We start from the raw sequence: 20489 nt of genomic DNA, 5'->3' as shown, positions 1-20489 counted from the left end.
TTGGCTCCACGAGAGCTAGGGCAGGTGACCTTTTAGCTTATTCTGGACTGGTGGCACCACGAGCAATGGGCCTTCAACTTCTTGGCCCTGGCTTTCTTTCCCACTGCATAGGAATTGAAACTACCTTGTCATCTCTTTGGGCTCCTTTTACTAAGCTGCACTAGCAGTTTTAGCGTGCGCTACAATGCTGCGCATGCTAGACGCTAATGCCTCCATAGAGCTGGTGTTAGTTTTTCTGCGTAGCGCAGGGGTTAGCGCGCGCTAAAAATGCTACTGCAGCTTAGTAAAAAGAGCCCTTTGTCTCCAACTACCACTGAAATGCTTTCATGTTTATAGGTTTTGCCAACATTTCTGATCTGAAGAAGAAAGGGTTACCTTCAAAATCTAATCATAAACTACATTAAGCTAGTCCAATAAAAAGGGTATTTTTTTTCTTTGTTTTTGTTTTATTTCTACATATTACCTTGATCTCTAAACAGAATGTAATATTAGACAAAGGGAACCTGAGTAAACACAGAACTTTTTTTTAAAAAATTATTGCTTCATTTATTTAAAGAACAAAGTTATCTAACACCCATATCATCCATGTGAAAAAAATAACTGCCCTCTTAATTGCTCAATCAACCAATTGACCAAATTTAATGGATAATTAGATTCAGCTTGATTGCAGTTAGCCCTATTGAATCTAAACTTCAATGTACATTGAAATCACCACAGTTTCTACAAAAGCACTATGCCATGATCAAAGAAAATTCCAGAAAAGATGAGAAAAAAGTTGTTGAAATATATCAAAATCTAGAAAGGGTTGCAAAAGTATTTTTTAAAGCTCAGGGACTCTACTGAACCACAATGAGAACCATTATCTCCAAATAGAGAAGGCTTGGAATAATGATAAAGTTTCCCAGGAATGGTCAGCTTGCCAAAATTATTTCAAGGGTGCAGCTAGAACTCATCTGGGGGCCATAAAACACCCCAGGAAAGTATCCAAAACTGTAGGACTCTAGCTCCAGCTAAGGTCACTGTTCATGACAGAACAATAAGAGAGACTAGGTAAAAATGGGATTCATGGATGGGTCAATAGCAAGGTGGAAACCACTGCTGTCAAAAATAAAATCAGTGCTTATCTCACATTAACAAAAATATACCTGGACAATCTGCAAGCCTTTGGAATAATGTTTTATGGATAGATGAGTCAAAATGAAAATCTTTGAACAACACAGGTCCTATTATGTCTTATATGGAGCAAATAACATTCTACAATAAGAACCGTCATATCAGTAGTTAAATATGATGATGTGGGGATACTTTTGCTGCCTCAGGACTTGGAAAACTTGTCATTAGAGAAGGAACCACTAATTCTGCACTGTAGCAGAAATGAATGAGTCCAAAGGAAGATAATAATCTTTCTATGCCAGCAGAAGAAGCTACTGCTGTTAAAAGTGAAATCATTACTTTAACAGTTTCTAAATCCAAATGCTTAATAAGTGACCTTCACCAGTTCACTGATGTGACTTCCTTTAAAACATCATCAGCAAACACACATTTCTTGAATGGTTTCCCCTTAGCTCTGACGTTTATTATAGTTGGCAATACAGATGGATGATTCCTGGATATCCATATCATAGCTAACTCCTCTTCAGCATTTAAGGTTTGACCCTAGTACCGGATATTGACAGGATTTGCAAGAAAATGAGCTGGTTTTTTTAATGCTTATAATTTAATTTTATAACCATATATTATTCTCCAAGTATCAAAGACAATTTTTTAAGTTGATTCAAAGCCCTCAGTTGCATACCTCCTCCATCCAGCATTAAATTTTAGCCATAGGGATTTGTGTGAAATTGCTACTGGCCAGTCTTAACCTTATAAGTTTTAAAAATTTTTGATCATCATTTCTTATTTTTAGCAAAAATTTTTTTTATAAATATATAGCAATTTTTAAGAATTGACTTATCTTGAAGCTCTTAACCATGCTTATGTATGCTTCGGCTCGGGAGGGTGAGATCCGACATATTTCGCCTCATCTTTATCAAAGATCCTCCCCACTGACTCGTCAGTGTCTTTTAAAGTTAAAAAAACAACTCATAATTTAATTTTGTCATTGTGTATCAATTTTGTCATTGTGCAGATCTGTTTTTAAGTGCTTACTCAGGGCTCCTTTTACTAAGCTGCGCTAGCTGGCGTTAGTATTTTCCGCATAGTGCGGGAGTTAGCACGCACTAATCTTCAGCGTGCGCTAAAAACACTAATGCAGCTTAGGGCCTGATTTACAAAGCCGCGCTAGCGGCTGCAGTGTGATAATGTCCCCAAAGCCCATAGAGATTTAAAGGGCTTCGGGGCTGTTGCCGCGTGGCTTTGTAAAACAGGCCCTTAGTAAAAGGAGCCCTCAGTTACAAATTTCAACAACATCAGTATTAAAACAGCTATTTTTTGTATTTTGTGTAAAAACTTCAGAAACGAAGTCCAATGTTGAGGATTTTGGCTGTAAGAGTGCCATCTGTTTTCTGTTGATTTTGTTCACAAATTCTCATTAGAACAGGCTAGTTTTTGATATACTGCTTAAAACTGTCCACTTCAGAGTTTCATCTAACATCTTGTGTGAGTGTTAGCTTGGTTTCAGCCATTCCTTTCAGAGGTGCTGCTGCAGCAGCAGTAAAATGATTGTTACGGAAGTATTTAGCAATTTCAAAAACACTGAAGTCTTTGGCTAGGAGGTACAACAAATGAGCATCGCACAATATGTTATTAGCTTGGTATTCTCTTCATGCTTTTCTAAATTTCTTCTCATCTTGGAAGCACATACAACAGGATCATCATGGACATTACTCCACCTATCAAGATTTAGGTTAACAATTTTATCCTCTAGACCTGTTACATAGTGTTCCATTTTTCTGTCATACATTTTATCCAGCAGTTTCCCTGCAACATCTGCTCTAAGGAATATTTGCTTGTTTCAACTCTTTATTTCTTCATAACAATTGTAACAAAATGATGATAACATGCAGTAATAACAAATATATTTTTGCCAAGGCAAAATCAAACAAAAGTAGGGGTCAGACAGATAGCTTTTCCAACCAATAAACTTTTATTCAAACGCTTTGACTCTACACAGAACCATGTTTTGGCAGAAGCCCACTTGCCTCAGGAGTCAAAATATATGTAGTATTCCAATTCTACTTAAATAGAAGTTCTGGATAATCTTCTACACAGATAACCAAATCATCAGTTTCTCAAAGTAACATGAAGGTTTGTCCACAGACTTTTGTTTGATTTGGTGCAGTCCCTGCGTTGAGGTGCTCCCTTTGACTTTTGAATTCCTCAAGGCAGTCTTTTTAAGAAATATGAAATCAAAACATTTACCAGCCTGAAGATGCTGCCTGATCATACATGTTCGTTTTTGTCATCTTCTTCAAAGCACTTTTCAGGATGTTGTTTAATGTGGGCTCCCAGGACTTGTATTTCTTTTTTGCAGTGTTTGCATTTTGCAAGCATGCCTGCTTTACTCATAGGTAGAAGAACTTCATTAAAATATTCCCAAACTGCCTGTTGCCATTATAGGTCGTCTTCTCCAAGGAGTGAATAATATGATAAACCTCAGGCTATATACACAAAGATTCCAAGACTTGTGGAATATTCTACTCAAAAGGATTCACTTTCATTTTTACTGCTTGCCCCTTCCTCTTCACACTTAGGTCTGGATTGTCTAACCGGCGCCCTTGTCGGTAGCTGCCTTAAAAGCGGCTGCCAATTGAATATCAACACACAGTGGCGCCAAGTAGAGAATTGCGCTTCCGGCAATGGTAGGTGCCAGAAATTTAGGCCAGGGTTTTTCAGGCCTACATTTCCAGTACTTACCTTTTGATGTGAATCGCGCCTCTGTAGGCACTTTGACTTCTAGTGCCACTTCCGGTGTTAGTAATATCTACAGTGATATTAGGCACTGTAAATTGCCTAAGTAGGTGTGATTCTGGCACTGGTTTTTTTAGGTGCCAGTAGATGCCTTGAAAATCAGTTAAAAATTGTTATTTAAATAACGCTTTTTCACTGAGTTTGGGCGCTTACCGGTGCCTAATAAACTGGCACTTTTTAGAGAAACCAGGCCTTAGCTCCTTGTATAGATATATAAACTTAGCACTGAAGAGGTAAGGGGTTGATTCAATTTGCAAAGGAGCAATGGGGCTAAGCTCTTTTTCTCAACTCTATATATTTTATAAAATTTTGCTATGAAGAAGAAGCATGTTATCTCTGCAGACATAAATTTACAATTTTGAGAAATGCAAAAGCAAGCATCTGTGATAATATCTTGTAGATAGAAAAATTGCCTGTGACCTTATGAATGGATTAATGGCATTCATTACCAAAAACTTTAAACATTGCTTTAATATAAAGCCTCATGCTACATAATTAAAAACTAATCCTTATTGCATGACGAATATCTTTTGGACTGTAATGTATCTTAAATAGAAAATTATCTTTAGGTAGACTTTCCTCAAAAAAGCATTTTATATAAAAATTCAAATTTTAAATAACACAAAATCCAAACCTTTAAAAAAAAAAAAAAAATCATTGATTTTTATCCACCCTGAATCCTGCGGAATTGGGTTCAATTTCTACTGCAGCCCTTTGTGACCCTGGGCAAGTCACTTAACCTTTCGTTGCCCTAGATACAAAAAACAGATTGTGAACCCACTGGAGATAAAGTATCTAAAAATAATGTGTACAGTGCTGTGTTCATCTTGTAGCACTGTTGAAATGATTAGTAGTAAATGACCTAATATAATTTTAAAAATGTTTACTCAAGTCCCCTTTTGTATAATATTACATTTTGTTTAAAGATCAAAACCATTCAGTATGATATATGCAATAATAAGGGAAACTGGAGGAGGGGGGGGGCAATTTCTGGGTCGCTGAGCTGCATGGTGCCTCTTTCAGGACAGAGGTCATAACTTGCATATCTCAGCCTACATTTGCTGTCTGACAGGCATAACCCATATGTTTTGGACTGGTCTGATTGAACTCTAGGAAAGAAATTTAGTAGATAAGACCACATTTTTCCCTTTCATTTTAATTTTATACATGTACTTCTTATCTGAGGTGAAGCAAAGAATTGAGGTAGCTTCCAATGCATGGAAGTATGCTTAAAAATAACAACATATGCAGGTTGTGAGCATGTGAAGTTCAATTCACTCCTTTACATTCATTTTTGTATATTAAAACCTTTACATTGAAGTAATTTGTAGTGCACAAAAAACTGCTTTAAAATGTGTTCACTTTATTGTGTTGACTCTTTAGAAGGAAAAGTTTTTGAGTTCAATCATCTTTATTTAAAGTTTTCAGTTATAATATATTTAAAAGTGGTGTTGTAATAAGTCTCTATTATGCAAAAAAATAAAAATGGTACTACCTACCTGTTGCAAAAAGCCTCCTTTCCTTAGCAACAGCAGCAGATGAATCCAAAGACTAGTGAGATAGCACACATCTACCAGCAGGTGGAGATAGTGACTGATTAACAGGTGATTCCATTGGCTGGCACGTCTCCTGCATCTTCAGTATGCTCTATCTCCAGCAGGCGGACGGTTGCTATTCAACTAGCTCCAGAATTCTAGCTGTGACTGGGCAGTTAATTTTCTCCTGTTGAGGATTTTCTTCAGTGTTAGAGGGGTGACCGGCTGAACGGTGCCGGCTTTAGGGGTTACACCTGAGCCCCCCCCCAGGTCCCTGCCTCGCCCTCCCTCCAGTGATTGAGGGTTTGCATTGGTCTCTATTTTTTTCTTCTTTCCCATCACTGTAAAAAAAAAAAAAAAAAATTGAGACCATATTTGCTGTACTTTCTGCCCTGCCAGCGCTGAGCAACCGGTATCTACCAGCACAATCAAAGAGCTTGTGAGTATCTGTTTTATAATTCTCAGGTTCTGTTTTGTAATTGTGTTGTACTGCGGGTTCTGGTTTATAGTTGTGTAGGAACTATGGGTTCTGTTGTGTAGTTGTGTTGGAACTGCGAGTTCGGCGTTGCATGGGTCTAGAAATAGATAGTTTATTTGTCAAACTCTGGACTTTGTGGGGCAATGGAAATGAAGGTGTATGCAGCGAACAAATTTTAAAATGTGTGGGAGCACTTCGGTGAACGGCTCCAGCTGTGTAATTGGAGCACCATTGAAGGAGTTGGTGCCTTCCCGCCTGCAGGAGCCACGTGCTTGTGTTATGAGCTGGAGGGAACGCAGCAGCATTCACGGAGTTCTCCCTGAGGCTGACTTTGGTCAGCATGTGCCACGGCCATGTGCAGGTGCTTCAGACACGACAGTTTGACCGTGAATCAATTTCGGATGGTGGGAACAAGACCTGATCCAAGATGGTGGCCGCTAAGACGTGCTGAGAAGTACGCATCTTACTGCTCGGATCTTCTCTTAGTTTTTACTTGCTACGGAGGGTTTGTGTCCCGACTTCCTAACCATGCCGAAGAGGATAGGCAAGAGCGCTTCAGGTGCCTCGCAGCGCTCTGTTGTGCTGACTCTCGGCAATATTAAAGGCCTGTTGCGGTGGATGCAGGGAGCTACTAACCTGACATCTGAAGTTAGCCCGCTGAGGGCACCGGAGTTGAGCGAGCCCGGTTTTGCACCTCCTGGGCCAGATACCACCTTGAGTCCAGACGTACGAGCACCATCCCCGCAGCCTCGGATCACCAGCTCTCCAAGGGGTAAGGTAACCCCGGAGCTGGGGGCGGACTTTACTCCTGAGGCAGTTTACAGCGTTATGGAGAGTTTGGAGCCAGAACTCCCTGTACAGGGAAAGTCTGTAGAAGATTCTGAGCCTTTGTCAACTAGTGGAGGTGGAATAAACCAGATGGAACTAAGCCAGGGAACTTTTCTTCAAGGTGAGCATTTCTATACCCAACAAAAAATTCCTATATGGGAGAAGCCCACCCAGGTGACTCTGGTGTCTCTGTGGGACTTAGTGGCTAATTTTGCTAAAACTATTAGCCCCAATTTCCATTACATAGAGAACAAATTGATCCAACATACTAAGGAGCTTAAAGATATAAAAGAAGATCAGTCTACTTCAAAAATCCTAGTACAAAAGCTTGACCAAGATGTTTCAGCTTCTAAACAATTGCAAGAGGCCCTAGTTAAGGATAATGTTAATCTTAGGAAGAAATTGGAAATGCTTGAAAATGCATCAAGAAATAATAACTTGAGACTTGTTAATTTTCCAAGATTGACAATGGTGACTCCTAGGGAGATGCTTAGGAGATACCTGGTAGAAATTTTACAAGCTCCTGAAGAAACACTTCCTCCATTTTCTCAAGTTTACTACCTTCCTAATAAAAATGGGCCTCAATTACAGAAGAAACCAGAACAAGTAACTTTAAATGTGTCGGAAATTTTGGAGACGTCTGATAAGGACATGGTAACACCTTCCACACTGATATTAACTGTAGCTCTTTCGATTGATAAAGGATGGTTATTGAGGCTTTTCTTTAAAAATAAACAGAAAGAGTTCTTAGGATTAAAAATTCAAATGTACCCTGATCTTTCAAGAGAGACTCAGAAACGTCGTCGAATTTCTTCTTTTGAGACCAGGGGGTCATTCTGCTAGGGGCAACTTTTTACCTGAGATACCTTTGTAAGTGTATTATATGCCACCGTTCTGTTAAATATGTTTTTTTTGAACCTTGTCAGTTAACTGCATTCTTGGCTATGTCCCGAATATATGGCGGAACAACAACAAGAGCTCTAGAAGTTTAATAAGTATCTCCTACTTAAGCACTATGTTTAGCATATCTCTTGAATGATTGTTATTCATTTTTTTCTCGCTTATGTGAATTCTTGGATCTTAAGTTGAGGACTTGAGTTGTGCTAGATGAAATTATAAATTCTTTTTATTTTTATCTCCTTTTTAAAGATAATCAAGGTATGGAAGTATTTATACTTTGAGAGAATTGTTTCATCTAACCAACTTTCTGTATAAGTGTTTACTTGATATGTAATGTGGAAACTTATAAATAAATAATTTTAAAAAACCCCAAAAACAAAAACATGTAATTTATCTTCTTCAATCTTTGGAGTGGATCTTCAAATTTACATAGGACTCTCTTATCTCGTTCTAATCATTGGAACTTCTCGGTATGTTGTTCAACACAAAGGTGGAGAATGTGTTTCCTTCCAGAGACCGGGACGACCAGTTACATTCTCGGGTTTGCCTTCTTCTTCTTCAGTCACCCAGACCGAGAGTATGGGATTATGTACAGGTTCTAGGATTCATGGTAGCGACTCTGAAAGTAGGGCTTTGAGCTCGCTTTATCATGAGAACGCTGCAGCAGTCGCGTCTGTTTCGGTAGATCCTGGTATCTGAATGCTGCAATTGTAGTATCTAGTGGACTCATCCAGCATAGCTCATTATAAGTTGGTGGCTCAGCGAAATGAACCTGTTCAAACTCATGCCACGAATTTCGATGGATTGTCATGGTCAACAAGGATGCCAGTCTGTTGGGTTGGAAGGCTCAGTGTCTTCAATACTCAGAACAAGGAGTCTGGTCTACATGATCACCAGTGCTCATGCAATCTTCTGGAGTTATGGACGATCAAGCTAGCGCTTCAGACGTTTCAGGTCATGCTTCAGGGGTTGCCAATGAGGGTCTTTTAGAACAGTGTCACGGCATTTCTGAACAGCCAGGAAGATACGCAAAGTTCTCTTTTGCCATGCGAGGCAATGGTCCTGCTTTGGTGGGCGGTAGCTCATCTATCGATGGATCACTTTTCGGGATAGGAAAAATGTTTATACAGACTTCCTCACAAAAATCTTCTACATCCCGGAAATTGAGAGCTGTTTGCTCAGGTGTTCCAGCTCATTCTGGAGAGGTGAGATCTCCTAGAGCTGGACTGCATGGCCTCGACTCGCAATGCAAGCTTCCTCGGTTCTTCAACAGTCGTAGGGAACAAAAGTCAGTGGGGGTAGACACGTTGGCTCTTTCATAGCCTATGGGACATTTTCTTTAAGTGTTTCCCCTTAGCTGAGGATTTGATGTGTGTTCCATTTCATGGCTCGCTTTCATGGCACGGTGATCCTGGTACCTCTGGATTTGCCGTACCGTCTGTGGTATGCGGATCTGAGGGGTTTGTTGGTGGGCTAGCCGTTGTGGTTCTTGGTACCTCTGGATTTTTTCACCTGGTGGTTGATCAATATGGAAATTCATCCCACTTTGGTATTAAGGCCTGTCTCTTGGAAAGTCATGGCTGATGCATAAGGATTATTTGGAGTAGGTTATTTCTACTTTTCTCCAGGCAAATCAGATGTCTTCATCTGCGGCTTACGCTAGCGTCTAGAGGGTTTTTGTTTCTTCGGTACTTCTCAATGTATTTCACCCTTCCAGAATTATCTGTCTTATCTTTTTTCTTTTTTGCACAAGGGTGTAGCCAAGGGCTTAGTATATAAATCTTTGCTTGCTTCTCAGTCTGCTATAGTTCATTTCCTGTAAGGAGTACAGCATATTTGTCCACCTGTTAAACCCTTTCCGGAGTACAGTTTTAGGTTAGTTGTTTGGAGTTTGCAAAAGGCCCCACTTGAACCTTTCTCTATTCACGCTCTAAAGCATGTGACGTTGAAAACGGTGTTTCTTATGACCATGGCTCTAGCCCTGTGTTGCAGGCCTTGTCCTCCTGGGATCCTTTTTTGTGAATTATGGATTCTGGGGTGTCAGTTAGGACAGTACCAAGGTTTCTTCCTAATGTGATATCATTTCATTTCAGCCACTCTCCCTCTTCCTTCCTGATTTCTGGAGAGGGGGGGGGGGGAAGCGCTTCTCTTCACTGTGTTTCTTAGAAGTGGTAGGATGCTTCTACACTATATCCAGGTTTCTAACAACTTTCAAAGTTGAGATCATCTCTTTGTGTTATTCACGAGATGCAACAAAGGTACGGCAGTGTCCAAAGCGTTCCAAGAGGCCATTGCTACCGCTTGGATGGCAAGGAAGCGGTTGCCGAAAACACTTCATGCCCATTTAGCCAGAGCGATGGTTTTCACTTAAAGGAGATTTGTAATGCGCTTACTTGGTCTTCCATGAATACCTTCTCTAACCGTTACCAGTTAGTTGGGGCGGCATGTCCGGAGGCTACTTTTGGTGCTTCAGTTGTTGTGGAGCCAGTATTTGCTTCCCACCCAGATTGAGGATTGCTTTGCTACATCCCACTAGTCTCTGGATTCATCTGCTGCTGTTGCTAAGGAAGGAAAAATTATGTTCTTAGCTGTTAATTTTCTTTCCTTTAGACGCAGCAGGTGAATCCAGAGCCCTGCCCTTTCTGGGTATTTGCTGTTGGTTTGTATTTCGTGACTTTCAGAAATTTTATTATGGTTGGTAGTTCTATTCAGTGTTTTTGCCTTTGAAATTTGTTATGGGAAAGAAGTTTTTTGTCTACTAAGCATATTCCAGATGCTTGGGCAAGGAACAATACTGAAGATGCAGGAGGCGTGCCAGCCGATAGGACCACCTGTTAATCAGTCTCTCTATCTCCACCTGTTGGTAGATGTATGCTATCCCACTAGTCTCTGGATTCATCTGCTGCGTCTAGGAAAGAAAATTAACAGGTAAGAATATAATTTTTCCTTACTGTTTTCTATAACATCAAGTTTTCAAATGTTTTATCATTTTTTGATTCCTTCTTCCTCCTTTCTTAAAAGTTCATGTATGATTTGGTCTGATAAGACCATGTTTTCTTTTTCTCTGAGGTAATGAATTGCTATACTTTATCCTTATTACAAGAGCTCATCAATTATGTGGCCTCAGTCTGTATGCCATTTGTCATCATTTTCATGTTCAATGCATCACATTTTGTACTGGAAGTGGGATGGAAAAGACATTCTATACTTAATCATGTCTTATACTGAATATTTTATATCATGGAGACTTAGGGGAACAGTATTGGAATTGTCTTCTAGCTCTCTATATAAGAACATTTCAGAAATATTTGGTTAGTTTGTCACTAAGGTCTCCTTTTATGAAACTTCAATAGCAGTTTCTAGTGCGGGGAACCGCGCTGAATGGCCCATGCTGCTCCCAACACTCATTGAGTTCCTATGAGCATCGGGAAGCAGTGCGGGCCATTCAGTGTGGCTTCCCCGTACTAGAAACTGCTATTGCATTTCGTAAAAGAGGGGGTAAGTATGTTTCATTCTCATATTTTGTGCAGGGGAAAGCTTAATATTTTTTTAAAGATAATGCTGATTCCAGAAGGGATCACTTTGGAGTTAATGAGCAACAGGTATTGAAGCAAATTTCTGGGAGACGGGGGAAGATCTTGGATGATAGCTTCAGACACTAGGACTTCCAGAAATTTGTGTCAACACAAGCTTGTTACTTGCTGCTCATTAACTCCAGTGACTCCTTCTGGAACCTCCTTTTCAAAAAGATCACCTATTTGTGCATGGGATTTGAAGTCTAAAAAACCTTTCAACTATACCAAGTCCCAGTGTCTGAAGCTATCACTTAAGATAATGGTGTACATAGTTTCTGTTTTCAAGTTATGAATAATTGGGTATTAAATTGTGATTAGTTTATTTTTCAATGTGATGAGTGATTTTTATATAGGTCAAACTGTATCTCCATGTGTGACTTTGTTTCTCTAGATGATCATGGAAACAGCAATGGCAGTCATGTAAAAATCTTTTTACCCAAGAAGCTGCTTGAATGTCTACCAAAATGTTCAAGTTTACCGAAAGAAAGGCACCGTTGGAACACAAATGAGGTAAGAAATGAATTTGTTGAAACTAGATTATTACTCAAAAATTTTTTTAGCAAGTTGACATATTCATTGCAAAGAGAATGAAATCATAATTCAGTAAAAGCTTTTGGATGAATCTCGGAATCATTGATTGCTAGTGATTCTGCAGGATTTTTTTTTTTTTTTTTTTTAAGATTTCTAGAGTGAACATGGATGTAGAATTTAAAGGTCTTAAATTCACGTTTTAGCTTTGAATATTCAAGGTTCAATATCAGAAACGAACAGAAATAGCTAAGTATTACATAGCACAAAACAGAACTGTGGTTAACTTAGGTGACTTGTGAGGAGGGCAGTAAGCATTAATCCTCTTAACAAAATAATTTTCATATGCAGAATTAGCAAGTCTGGCATTTTTGAAGAAATTCTCGTATAGAGGAGGAGGCAGTGAAGCATAGCTTTGAGATTTAGCATCTGTTGTAATACTTGATACATTGCTCTAGACATTTCAGATTTGTGTATCACAAACTGTGTACCTTGGCGAGATTCTGGGTTCTGCCAGGCAGTGATGTGCAGTGAGTCTGTCACTGTCGGTGCCTTTCCTCTTTTCCGCCCCTCGGTGTACCTCTATAAATGTTCTGCCAGCACGAGAGCTCAGGGCTGCCCCTGCACAGGCCTCCGACCATGCATGGATGTCAACATGATGATGTCACATGCATGTGTGTGACATCATTGCATCAACATCCACGCATGCTTGGAGGCCTGTGTGAGGATGGGGTTGGGGCTGGGGGTAGAGCGGGGTGGGGCAATATGTCCTCTTTTTTGTGTGCCATGAAAAACATTTGCTTCATTAGTGTGCCAGAGCTAAAAAAAGGTTTGCGTGACACTGGTCTAGGGGATACCACATGAAACCTAGAAATTTCACTTTAAAGATCAAGTGGAAACATGCTGAAATTCAGGAAAGGAATAAGGTATGGGCTCAAGCTTGAAGAATGGTCTGAAATTTGGCAACTAAAATTTAATGCTAAGAAATGCAAGATCATGCATTTGGGCTGCAAAAACCTGAAGGAACGGTACAGATTAAGGAGTGAAAAGCTTATGTGCACGACAGAAGAGCAGGACTTGGGTGTGATTGTATGTGATGATCTTACGGTGGCCAAACAGGTTGAAAAGGTGACGGCGAAAGCTAGAAGGATGCTAGGCTGCATAGGGAGAGGTATGGCTAGTAGGAAAAAGGAGATATTGATGCCCCTGTATAATTCTTTGGTGAGACCTCATTTAGAATATTGTGTACAATTCTGGAGGCCGCATCTTCAAAAAGATATAAAAAGGATGGAGTCGGTCCAGAGGATGGCTACTAAAATGGTATGTGGTCTTCATCATAAGGCGTATGGGGACAGACTTAAATATCTCAATCTGTATACTTTGGAGGAAAGGCGAGAGAGGGGAGATATGATAGAGACATTTAAATACTTACGTAATGTAAATGCGCATGAGTTGAGTCCCTTTAATTTGAAAGGAAACTCTGCAATGAGAGGGCATAGGATGAAGTTAAGAGGTGATAGGCTCCGGAGTAATCTAAGGAATTACTTTTTTACAGAAAGAATGGTAGATGCATGGAACAGTCTCCCTGAAGAGGTAGTGGAGACAGAGACTGTGTCTGAATTCAAAAGGGCCTGGGATAGGCACGTGGGATCTCTCGGAAAGAGAAAGAGATGATGGTTACTGCGGATGGGTAGACTAGATGGGCCATTTGGCCTTTATCTGCCATCTTGTTTCTATGTATGGTAGGGCAGGATAAGGTAATGGTGGAATCAGCTGCAGAGGTTGCTGCAAGTTCTCTGTTAGAGGTGTCCTTAAATTCCTAGCAATGCCGGAGAGGAAAATGCAGGAGAATTGATATCTTTGGATTCTAAATAAAGTATACAGGAAGGCATTTAGAAAGTGTTAATTAACCCCCCTCTTCTACAAAGCCGCACGGTAACGGCCCCGAAACCCATAGAGATTTAAAGGGCTTTGGGGCTGTTGCCGCCTGGCTTTGTAGAAGAGGGGGTAAGTTGCAGGTGGCAACTTCAAAACTTTCAGGAGAACTATCGACACTTGTGAGTAAAAGACTTACTGACTTAGATATGGTTAAGAAAGAAATTTCTCAGCAAATTAAAGTTGAAGTATAATCTTTGCAAAAAATGACCTCTGCTTTGGTTAAGGATAAATTGATATATAGAAAAATTGAACAGCTGGAAAATTATAATAGAAGATCAAATCTACACATGCTTAACTTCCCCAAGCTGTTCAGTGTAACTCTGGGAGAAGCCTTTAAAAGATATTTGATGTGGATATATTGGATATATTTTGTTGAACTAATTCCTCCTGTGAATAAAGTATATTTTGTGTCAGTTTCCCCAGATAAGGCCTTGGGGGTGAAACCTAACAGGCAAGGTCAATTGGGCTGGATTTAAATTAACAGCTTTATTGGAAGATTGTATAGTATAAATATTAGAGAGATCTAATTTGAACAAGATATAAACTCAGTTCTACGCCTATACTTTCATAATTTGCATGAATAGTTTTTGGACAAAAGATATGGATGAAACCAGATGTCACTAACGTAATGCAGGAAAGAACTTTCCTGGCATTAAGACTGCAAACTAAGGATGTGAGGGTTATGTTTTTATTGAGGTACCTCTGTAAATGTTTGGTACGCTATTTTGGTATTAACATGTCTGGTTTTTTTGCTCCTGAACAACTGAAGACTTTTTTGGATATGAAGAAGATTACAACTGCCACCACTTAAATATAGGACTTACATATATAGTAGTAGTGGGGTACTTGTTCATGTTAACGGCCTTTTCTTTAGTTTTTTTATTGCTTGCTCCTGGCTTAATTTTATTTACTACGTTCCATTTTCATTGTGGACTAAAGAGCATTCTGTAGTTTTCCCAGAGAGTACCAGCCATTATACTGTTGATGTCTGGTTTTCTACCTCCATCTGCTGGTAGGCAGGAATAGGTCCCACTGGGATGATGCAGGAAGGAAATTATCAAATATTATTTAGCATCATTCACATTTAGCATCATGAAATTTAGTCATATCTGCAACAGAGTGGTTTCACTTGAGAAAGCAGATAGAATAAGAAGCAATCTTAAGAAAGCTTGAGGAATGACTAACTACTTGGCAACTGAATTTTCAGTATCACAAATGCAGCATGATGTATTTTAGGTGAAGAAATCTAAGGTGCAGTACATACTGTCAAGGGAATAAGAGATTGCTGTCCACAGAACAGGAATATTTACAAGTTCTAGTAGAAATCACATGTGCTCATGTAGTTGGGTTTGTCTGGCAAGCTTTGTATTCTTCATTTTGGCTAGTTAAATGTGGTAGGATACTATCAAGAAAGGCCACAGGGATGTTTAAATATTAGCAGTTTAGTTCTTAGGGGATATGGGAACCCAGATATATTGATGATGAACTAAAAGGGAGATCTTGTATATTCAGTTACTCAAAGAAGTGGAGTACAATGGAAGAAGACAAAAATTGACTTGTATAAGGAGTGCTGTCTCAATGACTGGCAACTAGGTTATATTCTTGACAACCTGGACAGGCTTTTTTATCTACCAAATTCTAGTGTGTTATGTTTAGCCTGCATTTCAAGTTTAATATGAGAGAATCATCAGTTTCTATCTCAGCATGGTTCATTGAACTTTAATTCTGTTTGAGTCAAATTATTCTGTTGCTCATCTTTTCTGTTTAACTTATTTGGACTGGTTCTTGACTTAGCCCTCAGGATTTTCCATAGTGAACTTTCATGAGAGAGCTGCATGTACACCTTAACATTGTATGCATATCTAATGCGTGCTTTTTGTGTATATTCTGAAAACCCAACTGACTGGGTGTGCCTAAGGACTGGGTTGAGAATCCCTAGACTAGAGTAAGAAAAGTCTTTTTGGCTTTATATGTAGAAAAGAACTACAGACCATTGCATTTTTAAGAGATATCAAGAGATCTTTATTTATCAATATTCCACATACCTTATTATCTATATAAACTGTATTCATTTACTAGTATATGAAATTGTTATAGTTCATAAAACCGCAACATGTTAAATAGCTCTCAGTAGACCAACTTCAACTTTGTGAGCTTCTCTAGCATCAAGTTTTGATAAAAGGCTAAATGCTACAAATATTTCACTATGGACAATCAATAAACATATTGTCTCAAATCCCTTGGAGTAAAGTGTTAGGACTTAATCGTGTGCCATAATTTTATATTTGTGAATCCTTTATGTACGTATGTGTATGGTAGGGATTGATAGCTAAATTATATATTACATTGACTCTTTCTGTTGTGCACCAAACTATAAAATAAAACAGATTTTAATTTCTTTTGGTTTGTTTTAGATAGAACTAGTCGTATGTAATCTCATTCTCTTTCTTTTCCTTCTGTTCCTTCTGATGGCTTCTGGGTATTAGGGGAGAGTGTACTGTCCTCCAGGGTTGTGCCCGAGGCGTGCTATCTTAAATTTCTTTTTTTTTTTTTTTATTGTTGTTATTTTTCATCTGCTTTTAAGAACATAAAAACAGAGTAATTTCTGAAATAATCAATCACTGTAAAGCATGTTCAAGGAAAGAATGTAATATATATCAAGCCCATATTAAGGGGAGTACAGTGTTCAAATATAAGAAAAAAATTATATATAAGAAAATATATATTATGTATACATACATACACACACACATATATATATATATATATGTGTGTGTGTGTATGTATGTGTGTATATATATATATATATATATATATACACACACAATACTAGTTTATATATATATATATATATATATGTGTATATATATATATATATAGCATTATATATTTATATATTAGAAACAATACTTCAGTATATATAATGCTACAAATATAGGCCCTCTTTTACTAACCCTCACTAGAGGTTTCCACCGCAGCCTGGAGTGCTAAATGCTCTGACACTGCTCCAACGGCTTAGTAAAAGGGAGGATACACCTAACTACCCTAATTCAATTACAAACTTTGTAACCCTCACTAGAGGTTTCCACCGCAGCCTGGAGTGCTAAATGCTCTGACACTGCTCCAACGGCTTAGTAAAAGGGAGGATACACCTAACTACCCTAATTCAATTACCAGAGGATTCTTTCTCTATAATAAATCTCTCCAAATGTAATTAATCAAAGAATACATACATATTCCGATTAAATGTAACAAGATATTTACATGGGAATTTTAGAAAAAAGGTTGCTCCCAAAACAAGTAGCCAAGATTTCAGTTCCAGAAATTTTTTTCCTTCTTTCTTGAGTGGTCTTGCCACATCGGGAAAGATTCTACGTTTTTGACCACAATATAATGTCTCCTTATTTTTAAAATAATTACGGAGCACCAACAATTTGTCATTTTCTGAAACAAATGATACTAAGTGTGTTGAGTGTTGTGTGAATTCGTCCTGAGAAGTCTCCAGAAATCTAGTAAGGTCAAAATCTGGGTCGTTCGCAGGTGAATTTACTGCTCCTTCTTCTGGGTGTTCAGGTATACTCCTATGAGGTAAGTAATACTTATTAGAAAAACATTATTGAATCATCTTAAGTTTTTAGATCTGTAAGGGTTTTCCAACGGCTCACACTTGTAGTGGATAGACAAACTATCTTTAATAGCTGATACACTTGAACGCTATAGTGTAGAGTATTCATTTTAGGTTCCAAAGATCACATCCATTTGTCTAATGTCACACTTCTAAGATCCAAAGTTTGTAAAATCTTAGAAACTTGTTTAGAGTAATCACACAATTGGGAACTGGAACTTTTTAACATGAACTCGGCTCTGGATAGAAACCTCCAAATATCAACCAAATTTAAGCCAGATGGAACAACTTCCACATTAAATGACTCAACCAAAGGTTTTGAAACTGGTACTCACCGAATCCTGGAGGAGTCACAGTTAAACATAGTCCACTCCCCTTTTCTCCTACAGGGACAGAACCACTTTGGAAAACTCATCCATGAAGATTGTAGAAGATGATGAGGGTAGGGGGAAGTAATAAGACCCCTAGGACTAAGAGGAAGCCCCTGAGCTGGTGTAGAAATCAGATTTTGAGGTGCAGTAATAGGTTGAACATGTTTATCCATAGGCCCAGAGGTCCCTTTAGTAATAGGTGCCAAAGAACCTTCTTTGCCTTCCCTTTTCCTCCCCATTACTACGTAAAGAAAAAGCTGTGATCACCGACCTTTGTACATAAGAACATAAGAACATAAGAAATGCCATCTCCGGATCAGACCTTCGGTCCATCAAGTCCGGCGATCCGCACACGCGGAGGCCCTGCCAGGTGTACACCTGTTGTAATTTATAGTCCACCATATCTTTATATGCCTCTCTTAAGGAGATATGCATCTAGTTTGCTCTTGAAGCCTAGGACGGTCGATTCCGCAATAATCTCATCTGGGAGGGCATTCCAGGTGTCAACCACTCTCTGAGTGAAGCAGAACTTCCTGACATTAGTCCTGAACCTGTCCCCCCTTAGCTTCATTACATGTCCTCTAGTCCGTGTCAAATTGGACAATGTAAATAATCTTCTCTGCTCTATTTTGTCGATTCCTTTCAGTATTTTGAAGGTCTCGATCATATCCCCACGCAGTCTCCTTTTCTCAAGGGAGAATAATCCTAGTGTTATAAGTCTGTCCTCGTATTCCAGTTTTTCCATACCCTTCACCAGTTTTGTTGCTCGTCTCTGCACCCTCTCCAGCAGTTTTATATCCTTCTTTAGGTAGGGAGACCAATGTTGGACGCAGTATTCCAAGTGTGGTCTGACCATTGCCCTATAAAGCGGCATTATAACTTTCTCCGATCTACTCGAGATTCCTTTCTTTATCATGCCCAACATTCTATTTGCCTTCTTTGCCGCTGCCGCGCATTGTGCCGACGGCTTCAGGGTCCTATCTATCAGTACACCCAGGTCCTTTTCTTGTTCACTCTTCCCCAGAGTTGCACCTGACATTGTATACTCGTATTCCTTATTCTTATTGCCTAAATGCATTACCTTGCATTTCTCCACATTGAACTTCATCTGCCATTTCTCCGCCCATGTTTCTAACCGACACAAGTCGCTCTGGAGTTTCTCTCTATCCTCATGCGATCTGATCGCCCGGCATAGTTTTGTATCGTCTGCAAACTTGATGATCTCACTGGATGTAAATTCTGCTGATCTAATCCAGTCTAGGTGGTTTTATAAAATCCACAGACTCCTGCAGGCTCTGGAGGGGCATATCCCTTAGGTCAAACCCCTTTGGACCATTCCCCTGTAGGCGTGCACCTGTACTGCTTCCTGAAAAAGCAGTGATATCATTCACGGAACCCCGATGTGGACAGCTGCAAAAGCATTTTGCTTCAAGAACTTTAGAAAGTTTGTGACTGACTGCACCACGCATGCGCAAGTGTCTTCCCGCCTGACGTCGGGTGCGCGTCTCCTCAGTTCAGATAGCCAGCTAAGACGCCAGGGGAGGTGGGTGGGTTGTGAGAATATCTGTTTGCTGTCCCTGGATAACACCTGTTACGGTAAGTAACTGCTTTATCCCAGGACAAGCAGGCAGCACATTCTCACGTATGGGTGACCTCCAAGCTAACCAGAACAGGATGGTGGAAGTGTTGGAGTTTAGGAGAATAAATTTTGTAATACTGTTTGGCCAAAGTGGCCATCCCGTTTGGAAAAGGAATCCAGACAGTAATGAGAAATGAAGGTATGAACTGAGGACCAAGAAGCAGCTTTGCATATTTCCTCAGGAGTGGATCTAAGGAAAGCTACTGAAGCTACTACCATAGCTCTAACTTTGTGGGCTGTGACTCGACCCTCCGGATGCAGCCCAGCATGAGCATAACAAAACGAGATGCAAGCAGCCAACCAGTTGGAGATTGTTCTTTTGGTATTCTGGCAGCCTGTTGTCCATAATATTTCCAAGATTTTTTTGTGAGTGGTGAATCCTAACTACTGTGTTTCTCTGAAAATAAGACACTGTCTTATATTAATTTTGGTCTCAAAAAATGCACTAGGTCTTATTTTCGGGGAAACAATGCCTAATCACAAACCCACAGCATTTTTCTAATAATAATTTTCAGAGTGCTAGCAAATTTTTCCATTTTCATAATGTACAAAATGTAATAATTTCACGAGATTTAAGCCGGTACTTTTTTCAACTTGTATCAGTTTACCTATATCAATCAGTAATATATTAAAATCATCTTAAATGATTTTTTTGTATCAAACTTTTAACTGGAATGGACATTTAACAATAGTAATTCGATACAATGTTTGGCTCCTGGCACTATCTCACTTTTGACAATAATAATGTCAATGCCGGGAAAGCCAAACCTCCCTCCACTGACCCTTCCATCTCTCTTTCCCCATGCCAACCTCGAGTCCGACATACCATTACGGTACCTTCAATAGCATCATCGCGGCAGTAATCTAAACAGGCTGCTTAGGGCCTGCTCCTGCCAGGGTGTTCAGTGTGCCACGTTGCTGATGACATCATCAGTGATGCGGCAGAGGAACGCCCTGGTGGGAGCATGCCGAAGCAGCCCATTTAGATTATTGCTGCGATGCTGCTATTGAAGGTACTGTAATGATATGTCGGTCTTGCGTGGGGAGAGAGAGATAGAAGGGTCAGGGAGTGGGGGGGGAAGTGCTGCTGCCGGCGAATCCAGCGCAACTAGGGCTTATTTTTGGGGTAGGTCTTATTTTCGAGGAAACACGGTAGGTAGGTT

At 39.5% G+C, this 20489-nt stretch overlaps 1 protein-coding gene across 1 annotated transcript in view; it reads left to right on the top strand.

The window, feature by feature from the left end:
• CAMTA1 (calmodulin binding transcription activator 1) overlaps positions 1–20489 on the top strand; it is a 1525397-nt gene that overhangs the window by 5565 nt on the left and 1499343 nt on the right. The window contains exon 2 of the mRNA XM_033922054.1: positions 11617–11735. Coding sequence (XP_033777945.1) covers positions 11617–11735 — 119 coding nt within the window. The remainder of the gene's footprint in view (positions 1–11616; positions 11736–20489) is intronic.

Source organism: Geotrypetes seraphini, chromosome 15 (genome assembly GCF_902459505.1).
Source record: "Geotrypetes seraphini chromosome 15, aGeoSer1.1, whole genome shotgun sequence".
Lineage (NCBI taxonomy): Eukaryota > Metazoa > Chordata > Amphibia > Gymnophiona > Dermophiidae > Geotrypetes > Geotrypetes seraphini.
The sequence above is the reverse complement of the archived record's forward strand: the minus strand, read 5'-3'. Positions and strand labels throughout refer to the sequence as shown.